Source organism: Lytechinus pictus, chromosome 1 (assembly GCF_037042905.1).
Source record: "Lytechinus pictus isolate F3 Inbred chromosome 1, Lp3.0, whole genome shotgun sequence".
Lineage (NCBI taxonomy): Eukaryota > Metazoa > Echinodermata > Echinoidea > Temnopleuroida > Toxopneustidae > Lytechinus > Lytechinus pictus.
The window spans coordinates 9,182,159-9,201,389 of record NC_087245.1 but is presented as its reverse complement, the minus strand read 5'-3'; the positions used below and the strand labels follow the sequence as shown (position 1 = coordinate 9,201,389).

At 37.6% G+C, this 19,231-nt stretch overlaps 3 protein-coding genes across 3 annotated transcripts in view; 2 read left to right on the top strand and 1 right to left on the bottom strand.

Moving 5' to 3' along the window:
- The window catches only part of LOC135153171 (DNA replication ATP-dependent helicase/nuclease DNA2-like), a 56,078-nt gene extending 39,410 nt beyond the window's left edge, over window positions 1-16,668 (bottom strand). Inside the window, exons 1-8 of the mRNA XM_064095370.1 lie at window positions 16,504-16,668; window positions 9,408-9,526; window positions 8,743-8,799; window positions 7,209-7,263; window positions 5,816-5,941; window positions 2,075-3,651; window positions 1,437-1,582; window positions 734-802 (exon numbers count right to left, since the gene is read on the bottom strand). Coding sequence (XP_063951440.1) covers window positions 734-802; window positions 1,437-1,582; window positions 2,075-3,651; window positions 5,816-5,941; window positions 7,209-7,263; window positions 8,743-8,799; window positions 9,408-9,443 — 2,066 coding nt within the window. The 5' untranslated portion in view covers window positions 9,444-9,526; window positions 16,504-16,668. The remainder of the gene's footprint in view (window positions 1-733; window positions 803-1,436; window positions 1,583-2,074; window positions 3,652-5,815; window positions 5,942-7,208; window positions 7,264-8,742; window positions 8,800-9,407; window positions 9,527-16,503) is intronic.
- Window positions 1-19,231, top strand: part of LOC135153222 (uncharacterized) — a 1,173,865-nt gene that overhangs the window by 387,828 nt on the left and 766,806 nt on the right. The gene's annotated exons all lie outside the window — the stretch shown is intronic.
- Window positions 14,773-15,387, top strand: LOC135153511 (uncharacterized). The gene has a single exon (XM_064096331.1). It carries the CDS (start codon window positions 14,773-14,775, stop codon window positions 15,385-15,387), a length of 615 nt encoding a protein of 204 aa, XP_063952401.1.

Sequence of the window (19,231 nt, the reverse complement as noted above, 5' to 3'; positions counted from 1 at the left end):
CACTCAGGTTCTGCAATTTGCAACAGTATTTTTCATGAAAATAACAATATTTATTTGATCAAGAGTACTCGATGCAATTCTCTTTATAGCATAAAGTGCTATAACCATTGACAAAGTATTGGTAACCGATAATCCATGAGAGCATAACGAGTCCTACAAGTACATCTTAAATGGGATTGCTCGATCTGAATATTTGGGTATTCTACTGTCATCACAAGTGAACTGTTAAACTGCAGTGATGTGGGACATAATTTGGCTTCTTTGGCTTTGCATAATTGATGCACATCTGTATAAGTGTGAGCAGGGGGGGGGGGGGCTCAAGTCACAATAAATGGATACAATTGACATCATTACACTATTTCCCTTCCCTGATGAACTGGATCTAGATAATTTCCATGTGTAATGACTTTCATTCAATGACAAAATGATGCACTACTGTGTACATGTAGTATTGTAGTGTAATCAAACATGTAATCTAATTGAAGATTACATAGTAGTGCACATTCCCCTTTGCATAATCTTACCAATGTGGTCATCATTATAAACCACATGCAACTGGGAATTCAAACTGCAATTTTAAAACAAACATCCAAGATTTAAACAAAAATATCAAAAGAGCTATTGTCACTATATCTCAAGATTGATACTACATTTCAGTATATAAATTCGAACTGTCAGTTCAATTTAAACGAGTTGGCAGTTTAAATTCTATCAAGCCATCCAATAATCTTACCATGTGTCCTTGAGGATGCAGAACTTATCACTCTGGTCTGACATACTCCTTACACTCAGCCTCTTATTACTGGTTTTAATAAAATGATAAGTAAACACTTGACATAAATTAACTATCAAACAATAACACAAAAAAAAAGACAATGCAACGTATCTCTGTATGTACTGGTACAGTAAAGTAGAAGATTGGGAAAGTATTAACTGCTAATTTTACAGGCCCAACATTGCAATTGTTTTACATTAAAAGTGAACAAGGAGAAGAATTATTGTCATTCTGTACATGTACCTGTGATTACAAAATAAATTATTAGTTTTAGTTTAATACCTGCGCTCTGCAACACAAAGGTTTGCAATCAATTGTTAAATATGAATGACCAATTAAGATCATCCTTGTATGTGCACTCTATTTAATATAATTACCGTGAACCAATCAGTGCGGTTCCTTTATATTTGCAATTCATCTCAAACCTTTGTGTTATAGAGCCCTGGTCTTCATTCTCAACATAAGACATCTGTGTAGATCAAAATCAAATATATGAAAAATATAATCTTGGTCAGAGCAAATTGGCACATTATCATTATTCAATATGAGTTGACATGCCCAAAACATTCAATTATTTTTTTCCAAAAATTTGAAGGGCTGCCTCTCCTTCCCTTATGATTAGTTGCACAAGTTCTGATATTTGCATTTCATCTGCCCTTACTTGATGTTGTCCTGAACACCTGTCACAACGTATCGGCAAAGGTCAACAAGAGGTTGATTGAGCTTGCTGTCTGCTCCAGGTTTCATCTTAAATGGTGAAAACTCACGAAACTTTTTATCAATATTGGAAATCGCATTTCCTTCAACCTAGAAAATTAAAATGAAGGCATCAATTAAAGATAAATTATAGTGGACATGAACCTATTTCTATGTTAATGTTGTCAAACTATCTCTTGAGACAAGTATCACCAGTGGATCATCCAATTAATCATTGAAGCCTAAAATTAGCATTTATTGATTTACATTTTTATGTACATACATGTAAATCAGATATAAATGAAGTTAAAGAAAAAGTATCTTTCAGGGGCTGCAGAAGCGGAGCGGCTGGGGGGCGGGACTGAAACCCCCCCCCCACAATTCAATTGTAACAATTATTTCCTTACAATCATTTTGGCATTGAATATTTGTACACTCTTCTCATGCAGTGCTAGGCTCTGAATTATAATCTATGATGTTATATTTATATAAGGCTCTTTGTTATTTATGGAAATAACTTGTGTAGTCTATCAAAGAAATTGTGAAGAAAATTCAACACACAATTTTATGGGATATTGATGAACCAGGAGTTAAAACACTGACCTTGCCATCTTGCATGTTATCCAATTCATCTAAATTGATGCCATCCAGGAATGAGTCATCCAGTCCTTCTAAGAGGGCAGCTGTTCCTGGACTGCTGATATTAGTTCCATGATCAATCTTTCCACTTTGAGTTTCATTTGGAGTACTGAAATCCTTGGAATCAAATGCTACAGAACTGTCTTGCATGATGTCTATTTCCAGAGCTTTGGATGCTGTTTTATCCATTTTATGGGCATCTAGATGATCTATAGGTCCTGTCTGAACATGGTTCTTGGGTATCTTTATCTTTGCTGCCATTGTACTGGTAGCTTCACTGGAATGAGCAGGTTTATAATATGATTCCCCTAAACTGACATCATCATCATTATTTACTCCACACTCTATATTCTCCTGCAGAACACTCTGTTGTTCTGAAGTTAAATCATTTTTACTGGCAGTGTAGGAATCATATTGCACTTTGTGTTCTTTTTCCTGAGTTGATGAAACTTGTAAACTTGGGCTTTCTACAGATAAACTTACTGTCTCAGAGATCAGAGATCCTGAAACCTTAGGAATGCTCTTTTCCGGTGTATCTTCCACCATAGGGCAGGTGTCTGGAATGATCAATGCATCTTGCTCCCTTGCCATTTGTGTTGGGCAGGAATCTGGAATAACTGAGATGAACTCTTCTGGCTCTTCCTTTGGAGGACAGGGTAGCACTTCTTTGGCAAGATGACTGTCAACTCCATACTCTTCAAGGAGAGATTTCTTAACCCTGTCTTTTCTGTCATGATCCATGTCGTCGATGGTGCATACAGAATCCTGGAATCGCTTTGAATATGGGGAGTTTCCTCTGCTAGGTGATCTCTTGACAGCTCTGACAGTTGTATCCAGCAATTGTTTCTGGACTTTCCTTGATAGACTCAGCTTTGATGTATTCTTCTTTGAGGAGTTCCTTACCCTGCACACAGCTGGTTTGATCTCAATCCTATTTACATGACGATCCTCAAGTTCTTCCAATCGGTCGTCCACTGCTTCTACCTTACATTCTTCATTTTCTAGTCCAGTAGTTGGTTTTGGTAAAACCTCTTTACTAGCCTTTGCTAACTTGTTGCCTTTTCTTGACAACCTGCTCAGTTTGTTAGATGGCTTTGTTTTATTATCTCTTTCACTAATAGCAATCATATTATCTTCTCCAGAAGCACTTGGTTCCTTTTTGCCTTTTGAGCAGTTTTGATCAATCTTTCTATCATTCTTTACCAAAGAGCCTTTTAAATTCACTTTTGTCTTTGGCAGTTCCGCATTGGTGGCTTGGAGAAGAGGTAAAGGGATTCTCTCAATGTCTCTTCCACATTTTGATTTGTTTGAGGAGTCCTTCCTGCTGAAATCATCTACTTTGAAGGTACTTCCCGAGATATCCCTACTGTGATTGAGGAGACTGGTAAATGGCCTCTTCTTTGGAATAACATTGTCTGGTGTGTCTGGAATGATGATTTGTGAGAAAGGAGAATCAGTTGTATCTTGGTTGTTAACAGCAGGTGGTGACTGGAAGCAATCTTTTGTACTTGACTGTACAGATTCTGGGGTTGCTGGTATAACTGTTAACAGTAAAGTCAAAATGGAGAAAACAGATAAAGCAAAACCTAATGAATGCATTATATTTGAACAAATTCAGTACATTTCTATGGCTTTTCATCCCTATTCATTGAAGGGAAATCAACCAAGATAGTACCGGTATTTATAATGGGTTGAATGGGTCTGATATTTCTCTTTTATTAAGATGGACATTAGAGATTAAAGGTCAAGTCCACGCCATAAAATAAGAGAGTTATGACATTTTAAAGTTTCAATTATTTTTCACAATTCAGTGATATGCACAACTGAGTGACAGGCAAATGCAATAGTCGATGATGTCACTCACTCACTATTTCTTTTGTTTTTTATTGTTTGAATTATACAATATTTAATTTTTTACAAATTTGACAACACGGACCAACTTGACTGAATCATATCGTATTAAACAACGCTAATTCCATATGTTCAGGGAGGAATTAATCGTTGTTTCACTTGGCAATCAGGAGAAAATTAGAATATTTCATATAATAAAATACAAAAGAAATAGTCAGTGGATGACATCATCAGTCTCCTCATTTGCATACAGACCAGGATGTGCATATAACTGTTTTGAGAAATTAAGCGAGACTTTAAAATGTCATAACTTTTTTATTTTACATCCGATTTTGATGAAATTTTCAGTGTTATGCTTGTTGGATTTTTCTCTTTTTATTCATATCAACTTTTTGTTGGAGTGGACTTGTCCTTTATTAAAAAGCATATACATGCACACCCAATAATGGGTATTTACACATGTACAATATAAGACGAGCTCATTCAAGTAAAAAAAATAACACACAAAAGTAAAAAAAAAACAAGAGACAAAAACAAAATACTGCACAAGCCTTTTAAATGGCAAAGAATATGCATGTTTTGGCTCCATTTTTTTTCTTCAATAATATCCCAAATAACAGCAATAGTTGTGGTTAACTTTATCTAGACAAGAGATAGCATAGTGTGTACACTGTAGCATTATAGCATAGTATACATGTAGTGAGGTTTAACCATAACATTTTTCGCGATAAATCCGCCGTGCAATTTTTTTGACCGCCTCGCTCACTGACTTTTTACTTTCAAGTCTTGCGCAACTTTTGAGACCAAAATCGTGTCCCCCAGGGGCGGATCCAAAATTATGCAACATTTCGTAAGTGCATGCAGACCCAAAATTGCTCAAAAACGTGAATTCGTGTACAAATAGCGTTTTTAGCCAAAATTCATAAATGTATCATTATTTTTCCTTTTACTGATTAAAATCAATTAATTTCATCTTGTTTATGGTCAAATTAAAGTTCCCAACAATTTCCATTGAAAAAAACAATAAAAACAAAAAGTCCAAAAGAAAGGAAATACAAGAGAAATTTAGAAAACAATAAAATACATAAGAAAATAAATGTGATGTTTAATTAAAAAAAAAGGATATTTGATTAGATTCCTATAAAGAGTCTGTGAACCAATCATGAACATTTTAGGGGCATTATTTAGTTAATTAGAGCAGACTTTTGATTTTATGCATAAATCAGCATAATTAATTAATGAGATTTTCACAGAATTAGATCTTATAGTTTCGTAGATTATGCCATGGGTGACGTTTGTGCCAATTTTTCGTAGCAATCGACAGCCGAGATCATAAGAGGGGGGGGGGGGGAGCTGATTCAGTCACCCAGTCTTCTTCGGTGTCAAAATAGCTCAGTCTATTTAGGGTTAATGTTGTATACAGTAGTGTAGTGTAATACTACAATGGCATACACACGTGTCATTTGCCAGACAAACAATTTACTATCAGTTAATATTCCTTTCTAGGATTTCACACAAGTAGTTTCAATACCATACTTTATCCGTATTATTGATTTTATAATTATTTTTTTTATTGTTTGAACATTTTTTGTGTCATTATTACCCTGTAAATACATCGCAATTTGGCCTTAGCGGCGATGATGTCTTGATTTTTATTAATAAACTATCTATCTATCTATCTAATCTATCTATCTATCTAATGTAGTGTAGTGTAATGCAGTACATATGAGCATAGTGCAGTGCAGAGTGAGAAAATGAAGTATCTTTAGGGAATCAATTCTTTCTTTTCATATTTATCCCAAACATCAACATGTTGTCTCTCTCTCTCCCTGATCAGTTACAAACATAACACACCTAGAACATCTTGTGGGTCTATTATAGGCAGTGATGAAGCAGGCTGTCGTTTGAATTCCTTGGCAGGTGCAATAGGAGCAGGCTTCTTACATATAGAGGATTTCGGGTCTTTCTGCTTCTTAAAACCTACAAGAAGTAAAAGGTCTTTAAAGTGCATAATATGATAATGATACATTTCTAAGGGTGCAGTTAAAATATTTGTAAGTGAATGAAAAGCAACAATTCAACTAAAAATAAATTCCATTTACATAGATTGAAATAAAAAAAAAGATCAAAAGCTTTAAAAGTAACACATTGTTTGTACAAAATGATTAACTACAACAAAATACTTCTTGATTTAATTTGAAATATTTTGAAGGATAGATTCAAGTGATTCAATGAACATGGAAGAAAAAAAAAACAAGGTCAGTGGTTGGTGTTTTACTCAAACATGACAAGTGCATACTGGGCAAGATACAGTTCATCCAGGGAACCTCCCACTTCCGTGGTTTGTCTGAATTGCATGGATGTATTTATTTATATATTTGGTATAAAACACAAATACATGATACAAAGGTCCAAGGACATGTACAGGTTTTGTAGGAGTCTGGAGAATAGAATCTCTTTAGAGTCAGATGATCCTATTTTTTTTTTTTTTTTTTTTCAATTAGTGATTCCCAATTACCATTCAATCTTACTACAATGAAAAAATCTTGCCTCACCAATATACATGTTGTGGGTTGCATTGGAGTAAGGTTGCCATAAATTGTACAACATTTTTGTACAACAAATATGCGCTGCATCATTATTTTGCTAACAAAGACATTTTTGTTTCAATAATCCCCACACCAACATGTAAACACATATCTATAGAATAAGTTTGATTTCTCATCTCTTTGTCTTCATTGACAAAAATCTCATGCAATGTTGCTTTATAGCCAATCAAATGGTACAATTTGAATACCTAAAAACAGTCCCTAGATACTGTAATTTATGGCAGGCTGATAAAAGGGCATTAAAGTAAAGGAATAAGCGAAGGCAAATAAAAACCATTACATTTTGCATTCAAATTAAATCATAAAGATTAGGTGGTACTGCAAGTGCTAGAATAAAAAAAGCAATACAGTAAGGGGGGGGGGGGTGGTTAAAGAAGAGGAAGAAGAATGTTCTTCTTCATATTTCAGCCATCATGGAAGTCAAATTTATCATACTAATCTACATGTACAGTCTATCATTGATTGCCTTTAACTTAAGTTTTTAATTAAAAAGAAAACAGACCCATTATCAAGTAGAACAGAAGAACAAATTTATAGAAAAAAGGTACATCCAATTATTTTGCTATTCATTGATAAAAATTGAAGAAATTTGAGAAAATGGGATTTATCACAAACCTCTCCATGTAAACATCGCTTACCTTTTTGTGAAGTCGATATAACTTGAGTAAAAAGAGGGGATGGTAGCTCTGATTTCTAGAAAATATAACAATAATGATCAGTATATTCTAAGCATGCTTTCTAGGTAGTTGCTTATTCAAAATCACAGGCAAATAAATTATAATCGTTACCCTGGCATTAGCCCAGAGCTGCCAACCTTCTACAACAAAAAAGTATTCTTAAAAAGAAAAAAAAGTATTTTTTTAAGAAAAAGAATATTTTAAAAATTTGTCTCAACGTAACAATCGCCAGCCTGTTGTAGTGAGATCAGTGACAAAACATGTGAAATGACTCTACTTGAAAACTTGATAATTCACCCTTTTAAACATGTGCTCGAAGGCAAGAATTTACTTGTTCTTTTCATGCAAAAAGTTACTGGCCTGACAGTGATTTTTACCGGTCTGGGACTGTCGGACTGGCACTAGTGTCACGCGCTGTGTATAAAACATACTCCATGATCGGAATTTAAAAAAAAAATCATACCCAAAAAGTATTGGTGTATTCATAGCAAACTAGAAACTTGACGTGTCCAAAGGACACAGATGCCCCCGCTTAATGCGATCAGAAATTCATTCAATATGATAAACTTGATATCGTGCAGAATTCTATATGCATATATATATATATATATAATGAACAAATTAAGACCTTTGACCTAAAGACTTGCCCTTTCCATAATAATCTCTGACAGAAGATATAACAGTCAGGTCATTTGATGTGACCTGACTGTATTTTGGTGTCATCTACCCAGACACCAAAAATGTTTAATATCTGGTGAATATTTCCAAAGTTATCATGCAGAAACCAACTCACATATATATGAGCTGTGACCTTTGACTTGCGGACTCCGAATTCGAACTTAGCCTGTCTTTTGGTGTCATCTACCTACACAACCAATTTTTTTTAAAGCTGTTGAATATTTTGTTAAGTTTTCATGCGGAAACCAACTCGCATATTTAATGAGCTGTGACCTTTGACCTGCAGATTCTGAATTCGAACTTAGCCTGTCTTTTGGTGTCATTTTGGTGTGACAGACAGGGGCAACGCTTAATGCCCCCTCCGGACTTCATCTGCGGGGGCATAAAAAGAGGAACACATACTCTAAAAAGTGAACTGTTGGCATGTCTGTTAGCCCATAAAGTTGTTCGAATCCTGCCAGATACCCATTCATTATCTGGGTTGAGTGCATGACAATGTGGTTGAATGTCTCACTGATAATTGACAGTAACACTCTGCATGGCTGGGATTTGAACCTATGACCCTTTGTTCAAAGGGGAGAATCAGAACTACTGGACGATGAAGGATGTTATATATTTTTTTTCAATCTAACCCCCCCCAAAAAAAAAAAAAAAAAAAAAAAGTCAATATGAATAGATAACATCAACACCTCAAATACATCTCTAAATTGAATACATGTAGACATCAGGAGACTGAGTCAATTCTAATTACATGTGCTTTTTTCTGTATTATATTTATTAATTGAATGCTATAAGCATGAATAGCACATTTCCCTACCTTTTTGAAGAAGCTATCCAATGAAGACTGGTGTCCATGCATAGACTGACCATTCCCCTACAATTGAATAAAGAGGAAACCATTCAAAAGATAAATAACTATAAGAAGAATACCATAACAAAGTATGAGTATGGAAATTATGTACAGAAAAAAAAAATCATTGTGACTATTAAGTTCCCAATGTAAGCACTGCTTGGCCAGCATACAAATCATATTCAAATGTACAGAACATGATTAAAACAGGTACATTAGGGGTATAACAGCATTACTAGAGCAACCTATCCCAGTTTTGCCGATTATACCAAAGAAAAATTGTCAATTTGACTTTTGCAAAACTTACCTGAGCAACAGCAGAACTTGCTGGTAGCTTTAGCATAAGGTACATGTAGCTTATTGCTGAGATTAACTGGAACGGGATTGACAACAAGAGGACCCAAAACACAATGCCCGTACACTACTACACTAGAAATCGGACGCATCCGAGAATGAATCAACAATGGCATGCCAGGCTTCGCGATCTGACATGAGAGTTGGTGAATCATGTAACAAACTACTTGTATCCCTACACATGGTGACCCACCTATGGTGAGCAGAGGCAACCTTTGGGCACCTGCTTTAACTATTGTATTTAGTAGTATAGATTTTACTAGTAGGCCTTTATTTACCTTTGTGGGTGGTCTTGTCTTGGTTGGTTTGCCCATATTTCCACAGGATGTTGGTCAAAGTCATCAGACTAAACATCTATGCACATGTACTGTACAGGTAGCTCATGGATTCATGCAATCTATCAATCGGAAGAGAAATCAATAACATCAAAATTACTATGAAAGTTTTTTAGCTTGTGTCATATTTTGTTAGACTCATGGAAAACTTAACTCCTAGCTACTGCCATACTTAATATAGAATTCAACCCCATGATGTGCTATAGGCCCATTACCATTTATGTACCTTTATAGTTCAGTAGTATACCATATTAAATTTGCATTGGTGTGAGTGGCCTTGGCCATAGGCCATAAAATTGGAAAAATGAATAAAAGAACTATATGATCAGTAAAGGCACCAGTCTGAAAATAAATACTGTCTGAGTGAGAGAAACAAGGACAAGTTGTGTACTGACAAAGTGAGATAATCCTTTAAGACTTTATTTCAATTGCACAACTTCAATGTGGATGACTTTTCCCCTAGAAGGTTGCCCCAGTTCAACAAGCTGATGATACATTCGATTTCTCCAGCCTTGAATGCCAACATTCTACCTCATGAATACCGGAAAGGGGTATTCTCACTGAAAGATGCATTAACAGGAAACCAAGAATACCCCAATCTGTGCAAAGTCATAACACTGTTTTTTGCTCTCCTTCCTCAAGTGCATCAGTGGAGAAGTCTTTAGTCAACTGAAATTGAGTTCAAGAGATAATAGAACAAGCCTGAAACAAGAGAGTATGTTGGCACTGTTATTGACAAAACCAACTTTCCAAAAGAAAGCACCACAACAGGCTGCCAATCTGAATCCTGAAAAACACATGCTGCAGCTACATGACAGAATGATAGCAAATGCAGATGTGTCAGAACTGAGGAGAAAGTTCCTGGCTCATTTATGTCAGTAGATTGCTAAGTTACAAGTTCAGTCTTATTTATTATACAAAACTCTGTATTCGTGAATGGTCAAAATTCGTCACATGACATTCAACTTTTTTTGCGCAGTCTGCATGGCTGTGCAGCAGGCGTGCAACGGAAATTGATATTGCACTCATTTTAGCTAGAATTTGAGTACCAGTAACACTGACACGCCAAGTCCAAGAGAAACGAGCGGGAGAGCAATATCGCTAAAAATTTTGCGGAATATTCGGAAAGCTAATGGATTGCCGAGCTGATTATTGGGTCTAACGTTAGACTAGGACTATCGTTTGGTATAATCGTGCAAAATGGCGAATAAGTTTCATGTCCCCACGGACGAAGAACATGCTGACCCGTTGGGCAAATGGATTGCCGAGCTGATTATTGGGTCTAACGTTAGACTAGGACTATCGTTTGGTATAATCGTGCAAAATGGCGAATAAGTTTCATGTCCCCACGGACGAAGAACATGCTGACCCATTGGGCCAGATGGATAGTGACAACACCAAGAGATCCTTAAAATTTGCAAGAGAGAAATTAATTGGATTTGCCAAGTATTCTGACACAAATTTGGAGAGCCTTAAATCTGATCTGTCTAATCTAGATTCCTTTCTTTGTAAGTTCTACACCGGGATCAGAGAAGAAGATGGGACAAATTACAAAAAATGGACTATGCAAACTCTAAAATATGGAGTTCAACGACACTATTTGGAGGAGTCCGGCTTAGATATTTGTGACAAGGTGAAATTTCCTCAGTCAAATCGCATGTTCAAAGCCATATTGGTTAGTTTGAAGAAAGAAGGAAAGGGTAATGTTCAGCACATAACCCGTGATTAGCCCAACGGACATGCAAACGATGCAGAATTCGGAGGAACTCGACATGACACCATACGGATTACAAACTATTTTGTCGACATCATGACCTTCTGTAACCGTGGTCGGGAAAATATTTGTGGAATGAAACCTCACGATTTTACAGTCGAGAATGACGTCGACAGTGGCCTGACTTACTTTAAGAAGAAAGACCCTCTCACAAAGAAAATCAGGATGAGGTGTCAATCAGTGGCCGCAAGTATGAGATTCCAGGGAGTAAATCATGTCCTGTAACTGCATTCCAGAACTTTGTCAGTAAACTTAACCAAAATTGCCCCTGGCTATGGCAAAGGCCCAAACCAAAAGCTCCTAGATGGATCTTTGTGGTACTTTAACAGTCCTCTTGGAGTAAACACCATCGGAAACAAGCTGAAGACAATATCTCGTAATGCTGGATGAAGCCAATTGTACACAAATTGCTCCCTTCGTGCTACAACCATAAATGCATTGGATTGGCAAATGCATGCTGTAATGGAAATCTGTTATCAGACCTTAAATTTTGTCACTTTTAGGGCAAGGCCAGTTTGGCCTTGAAATACCTTATATTTTGGAGGGCACAAAGGCCAAAATCCTTTTCCAAGGGCATTGAAGGCCAATATTTTACGGTATTTTTAGATGTCAAATGTACTTACTCTTGTACAAGGTCATATAGGTGCTACATAACTTTTTAGAAGCAAAAAATTAAAGAGGGAAAAGTTCAAACTTCAAGCAAACAAAAAAAATGTAATTATCTAACAATAATCTTACTGATATTAGTTTTTTATATATTACTCTTAAAATTGTTAGAAAACTAACATGTTTTAAAAATGAATACAAATTTTTTAAAGTGAAACATTATCAAACTTAAAAATTAGGTGAAACATCAGGGCATCACACATACACAGGCATCTCTCTTCCCATTACAAGTTCGCACCGATAACACTCAAAAACTCAAAATAGACTCAAAACAAAAGGTGAAACTAGACCGATCTAGTAATGAAAACTAAAAAACAAGCTCCTCCAATAAGCCAGTTCGTAGTTCCTTTCTGCGCATGATCAAAAGATTCTACGCATGATCAGAGGAGGTCATTTGTACTAAAGTGACATGGTGGTTTAAAATCTAATGAGATAAGCACCAACTTTGATGTCTTGATTATTCATATATTCTTTTGAATTGTGGTTTTCATTTACATCCACAAAAAACAACAACGCGTCCACGAACGACTGGTTTTCACAGTTTGCCAAGTACATTGTGCAACATGATATGATATGCATTCAAAGTAGGAATGCAACAAATACCTTCATAAAGTGTTCATTGGTGTGCTATTCTAGTCACCTGGTCTATTCAATTTCTTCATCTTGCTATATAAGGCAAGCTTACGTAATATTTTGCTTTGAAATCTGCCTATCATAATGAAAGAAATGAAAGGTCATTTGACCGAAAATTGTCCATGAGTAACTACGAACTGGTCTATTACATCACCAAATCAGTAATCTGAGAATCCAAATACATTCAAAATAAATTTCCTGCCGAATTTGTGATTATTTTGGTGGAAAAACAGTTAATCATGTGCGATTGTTCACTCTGATTTCAGAGTTTGCAAAGTACATGTACCAATGCATGCCACACACAGGCAGGAGGACATGCCACGTGCAGCAGCTAGTGAACTTTCCATGACTGGCGTTTGTGTGTAGATCACAGAAAATAGCGGGAAATGGCTTGCAATTTGAATTGAGGGAAGTTGTTAACTTTGTTTTTTCTCTCTCTCTCTTCTGTATTTTTGCTTGTGAAATATGGGAGAACTTTGTAAAGTTTAATTTCACAGTGAGAAAGGGCATGACCGGTTTTGAAAAAAGGGCACATCGGCCAGTTTGAAAAAAAGGGCACAGCCTTTTTGACCGTGAATTGTTCATTTTTTTAAAGGGCATCACGGCCAGTTATAGGGGCATCGATTAATCTAAGCCCTGTGTTCTGAAAAAGTGTGATCTAACTTCGCGGACCAAAGTTGTGTGGAGATTTGAAACAAAAACTCAAGCTCATGCGAGGTCAATTACATGAACTAATGTACTGCCTTGGTAATGAGATATTTGTATCAGATGGATGGAAAAATGCTGTAGGATCGGCAAAGGAAGCTGGTGGTGCGCGTAACAGCTGCTCCACTAGTTTCCTTGTTTATTGAGCACTGGGTTAATTTCTTGCTTATATTGTTGTACCAGTTTTGTAAGTTTATACTTGAGGTCAAAGTAGACCAGTTTTGATTGTTAACTTTGTGTATTTATCTGACAGTTAACAATTTTACTTTTTGAGTTGTACTGGGTGAGTAGCCATCTAAGTAAGAAACCATTTTTGTGTCGTGTACAGTGTCAACAGACACTTGAACCATGTTTATTATGCTTATCATTGTGTGTGTCAAAACCACTCTTTGACTGTTATTCAAATCAGCAGCTCTACACCTGGTTACAATGGCCTTCTTCCATGGCCTTACCCTTACCATTGTACTGTTTTCACTATCCTTTTATGTTGCTACATCTTCTAAGGAATCACTTGACAATGGGCTAATTCCTGTGTATCTCAGCCCTCTGTCATTTAGTTGTACTTACATGTATGTCAAATATGTAGGAAAAGAAACTCCATACTATCATGGAACTTCATGCACATCCACATTTCGTATAAAGTTAGTACAATGTGGGGATGTACATCCCAATCCTGGTCCTTTGAGCAACAATAATAACACATTAACTAATCAAGGCAATACTCAAAGACTTCTTAGTCAAAAAGCCTTAATGTCTAATAGAATTAAATATGATGTAAATACCCTTCTAAGTCTTAGACATAAGCAGCAATGTACATGTAAAGTGTCTCCACAACTCACTTCAACCTCGCTCAAACTCGAACCTCTACCTCTTCCTATTTCTGACTCTACTATCCTATGCGATACTTCAACTACCAATCCTCGACCTTACATCCCATCTAAATTCAGACGAGTTGTATTTGATGCTCTTCACAACCTATCTCACCCTGGCATCAATGCTACCCAAAAACTCATCACAGACAGATTTGTTTGGCCTGGAATTAACAAAGATGTTCGAAATTGGACCAAAACTTGCATACAGTGTCAACGTTGTAAAGTACACCGTCACACCAAGACACCGATAGGTACTTTTTCAACACCTGATGCTAGATTCGATCACATTCATATCGATCTCGTGGGACCACTACCTCCTTCAAATGGCAATGCATATCTTCTCACATGTGTTGACCGTTTCACCCGATGGCCTGAGGCAATGCCTATCCCCGACATATCAGCTGAGACAGTTGCCCGAGCATTCATTTCACACTGGGTATCTCGTTTCGGTGCTCCCTCAACCATCACTACCGACAGAGGTCGACAATTCGAATCTTCCCTCTTTCAAGCTCTAACTCATCTTCTTGGTAGCTCTAGAATTCGAACTACATCTTATCATCCTGCATCAAATGGACTGGTTGAGCGCTTTCATCGGCAACTTAAAGCATCACTCAAAACTACCTCTTCTCCACGATGGACTGAAACTCTCCCTCTCGTCATGCTTGGAATTCGAACTGCAGTCAAATCTGATTTGGGATGTTGCGCTGCTGAGCTGGTATATGGAACAACTTTAAGATTGCCAGGTCAGTTTGTAGCACCTAAACAGAAAGATTGTGATTTGGACCCTAGCAACTATATCCATCGACTGAGAAAACAAATGGAGAACCTCAAACCTCAGCCCACTCGTATTCAGCATCGCAAACCACAGGTCCACCCTGATCTCACATCATGCACCCATGTCTTTGTGCGTCATGATGCTGTCAAGAAACCCCTTCAACCACCCTATGATGGCCCATATCAAGTCATCAAGCGAGCTGATAAGTTTTTCACCATCCTACTCAAAGGAAAACATGAAACTATCAGTCTCGACCGTCTGAAACCAGCATATTTGGAACCACCCATTTCACCAACCGTTCCAACCACAGTTCAACCTAGCTTATCTACTCCTGAAAACCCTAAACCTTCTCAAGTGACTACTACACCAACCACTAAGCCTCCGCCTCCCTCCATCACTCCTTCTTCATCATCTACCGAGCCTGAAATCAGACAAACTCGTTCAGGTCGAAAAGTGCATTTTCCAAAGCGCTTTGTTCAAGTCCTTCATTTTAATTGAGAAATTATTTTCTTCATTTGGACTATTACTATTTTCTTTGTTATCGACCGTTTCATTTTATTCAACGATCTAGGAGGGGGCTGATGTAGTATTTTCCAAATTTCATCCTTTTTCATTTCTCAACTTTGTCTTCTATTACTCATCATCTTCGAGAGGACATTACCCTTGGATACCAGTTACTTCCACTCCTTAGCAATAAATATGTCAACAAGTGGTCAAGAATGACCCTCACACAGCACACTCACCTGTGACTCACTATAAATTCTCTGAATTGGTACCTCTCTCCCCCCTCTCTCTTTGTTTACATCCTACATCACATTTGGGATGAAAACTACTACTTTCTTTTCTGAACACACTTCTCAAAGTTTTCTACTTTAGTAAACACGTGTTTTTGAGAACGTCGTCAAATACTTGATACATTTTGTGGATTCCATCATCTCACTTGATGCAAATTCATCCATTGCATCTTCCACAGCATATCATTTCTAATTTGCGTACTACCCTTTTTTCTCCGTCATTTTCACTAAGTCAGAGAAAATCCAAATAGGGCCTACCGCTTGAGCTAGCCAAGTTATTTTTTGTGATATAATCTTGTGTGATTCTGTGTCATTGGGATTGTGCAATAATTGAAACACTTTGTTATATTAGAGGATTGTCTGTCGGATCTCTACACGCATAAAGTCGGTAAGCGGAGATTGGCTTATTACCATTTCATCTTATAACCAGCCCCCGCTTCACATGCAACAGCCAACAGGCCCCAGCTCCCTGGGTTACAGACAGGGTGGTTGCAGTGAACAAGTGAGTGGAGCCTGCACGAACATCGCTCGAGGTAGAGTGGGACATGATGGACACACGCGAGGTTTGGTCCTTTGGACTCACTACCATACTACTACATGTATACCTCGCGATTTAGCTCCTGTACAATCCCAATGGTACCGTAACACAGAATTGTGACAACCTTATAAGAAATGTGTGCATAACAAATTCAAATTGCACACGCCAAAAAGAGATGGCCTCCTCCGTTTGTTAGACTCATGACATTACTCACGCAGACTTTAAGATTGAAGACGTACGGTAACTTAGTATAACCATCTAATCATGGGGTGTGATTTTTACCTTTTCATTATTCTATTTTAGTTGAATACACCATCGGAACGGCAACCGTAGCGTAGAAAAACGTCAACTTCTAATTTTTCCCGTGAGCATTAAATCTTTGAAGAACGCGCGTAATTGTATCGTTCTCAGCCGTAGCTGGCGACATACCGGTACCATTCTCAGAGTAAAACAGTCCCGGAAAACAGTGATGCACAACGCATTCCTTCCGACTAGTGATCATCATAATCCTTATCTTATTACCTTATTACCGGATGTACTGGAAAAATGCAGAAAGCTGCAGCCAAGTTTCCAGGTCTAGCTTTCGTCCAAGCTTAATCTTCTTGCACAAGCATATATATGTGACAGTGTCAGTGTCCAGTGTACATGGTGCATTTGCAATCATTTTTGTCAAATCAAATCATTCCCAAGGGTGACTGTACCATTCTCTATTCCAGAACTTATCAAGCCTGGCTTTGAAGGAGTTTACAGATGGAGCAGAGACAACTTCATTTGGTAGCGGGTTCCAGTCATGCACTTTTCTGGCTCCGAAGGCATTTGCTCTTACATCCGAGTCTATTTCTTTTCTTGAAGAGTTTAAATGGGTGACCTCGGGTTGCCTCAACAGTAATAGACAAGAAGAACATATCCTTGTCAAGCCAGTCGATTCCATGCATTATTTTATAAGTCTGGATCATGTCACCTCTTCTCATTCTGTATTGCAGGGATGGTAGTTTTAGGGCTCGAAGTCTGTCTCCATAGTCTAGCATTGCCAATTAAGGATGGTATGAGTTTTGTTGCTCTTCTTTGTACTTTCTCAATCTCTTTCATGTCTGTCTTGGGTGCCAAACTGCATTCCCATATTCGAGGATTGGTCGTACAAGACCCTTAAAGAGTTTTGGAATTGTATCCCTATCCCTGGTGAGGAAGGTTCTCTTGATGATTGCAAGTACTCGGCTAGCTTTCATGACAGCTGAAGCAACATATGTGTGGAATTTCAGTTCCGAATCCACGATAATGCCCAGCTAGGTCTCTTTCTTCAGATACTTCCTCAAGAGCAGTTCCATCAAGGCTGTAGTTGTAATGCAGGCTGTTTCTCCCAATGTGTAAGAATTTACATTTTGCTATGTTGAACTGAAGCTGCCATTCTTCAGACCATTTGATAAGGTTATCTAGATCAGTTTGCAGGATTTCACAATCAGCATTTGTTACTATTTCTCTGAAGATCTTGGTATCATCTGCGTATATTCGGACTAGACTTGTAACTATCTCTGGCAGGTCATCGATATAAATCAAAAATAATGTTGGCCCGAGGACACTTCCCTGCGGTATTCCACTCTTTACTCTACTCCACTTTGACACCTGGCCATTGATAGCAACTCTCTGCCTACGCCCCGTCAGGAAAGCACGGAACCAGTCCTCTAGCTTGCCAGATATTCCATATGCTTTGAGTTTGCTTAAAAGCCCGCTTAAAAGACGTTCATGAGGTACAGAGTCAAAAGCTTTGCGAAAGTCTAGATATATTGTGTCAACTTCGTGTCCACTGTCTAATGATGATGTCCAGAGCTCCATGTCTTCCAACAACTGAGTTACACATGACCGGCCAGGAAGAAACCCATGCTGAGCATGACAGAGCATATCATTCTCGCACAAGTGTTGAATGACAATGCCTCGAATAAAAAATTCCAGAATCTTGCCGATAACAGACGAGATTGGACTTTAATTGGACGATAATTTTCAACAGCATTTCGATTTCCCTTCTTATGCACAGGAGTGATGTTTGCATCTTTCCATGATTGCGGGAGTGCACCTTCCCTTACAGATTTCCTGAAGATGATAGTCAGGGGAGTACATATTGTGTCAGCAGTTTCTTTTAGTATTCTTGGATGAAATCCATCTGGTCCTCCAGATTTAGAACTCCTCAACATTTTGAGTTTATTCTTCACAGAGCTGGAGGTGATGTCAATGTCAGCCAGAGAACTTCCATTATGTCTTTCTGTCAGGTCAGGAACATGATTGATGTTGTCTTCAGTGAAAACGCTACAAAAATAGCTATTGAGGAGCTCGGTACGTTGTTTGTCAGTGTTGGCAGTAACACCTTGTTCATTATTTAAGACTCCCAAGCTTCTATGAGACTTAAGTGAACTATTTGCGTAATTCCAGAATGTTTTTGTGTTGGTCTTAATATTTCTTGTAACATCTTTCTCAAAGTCTAGTCTTAGTTTTCTGAGCATTTTCCGAAGTTTTTTTGCTTCACACTTTGATCTCTCTAAATCTCTCCTGGTACCATTATTTCTGTATGACCTCCAGGCTCTACACTTGCGTTTGTGTTGCCTCATTGCAGTTCTTGTCATCCAAATCTTTGTCTTTCTTCTCATTTTAGAGTCTGTCTTAGGAATGTTTTTGTCTATTTCTTTCTGAAGTTTGGATGAGAAGAGGTCCCATGCTTGATAGACATTCAGTTCCTCAAGCTCTTCCTCCCAGTCGACATCTAGTATATCTCTGTTTATAGCTGCATAGTCTCCTCTATGGTACATATCCTGTTTGTTTTCTGGTTGAGGTATTGGCATAAAGATCTACAGTGCATGAATAGCAAGCACACATGGTCACTTAGCCCTAAATTTGGGAGGTAGGACAAATCACTGATCATTTGCTCCTTGTTTGTGATCAGTAGATCAAGGGTGCTAGGATGCTGCCCATCCCTACTCCGAGTGCTTTCTGTGATGTGCTGGTGCAAGAAACAATCACGTAC

Coding starts and splice junctions, on each gene's coding strand:
- LOC135153511 (XM_064096331.1), top strand. CDS start 14,773: ATGCTTGGAATTCGAACTGCAGTCAAATCTGATTTGGGATGTTGCGCT.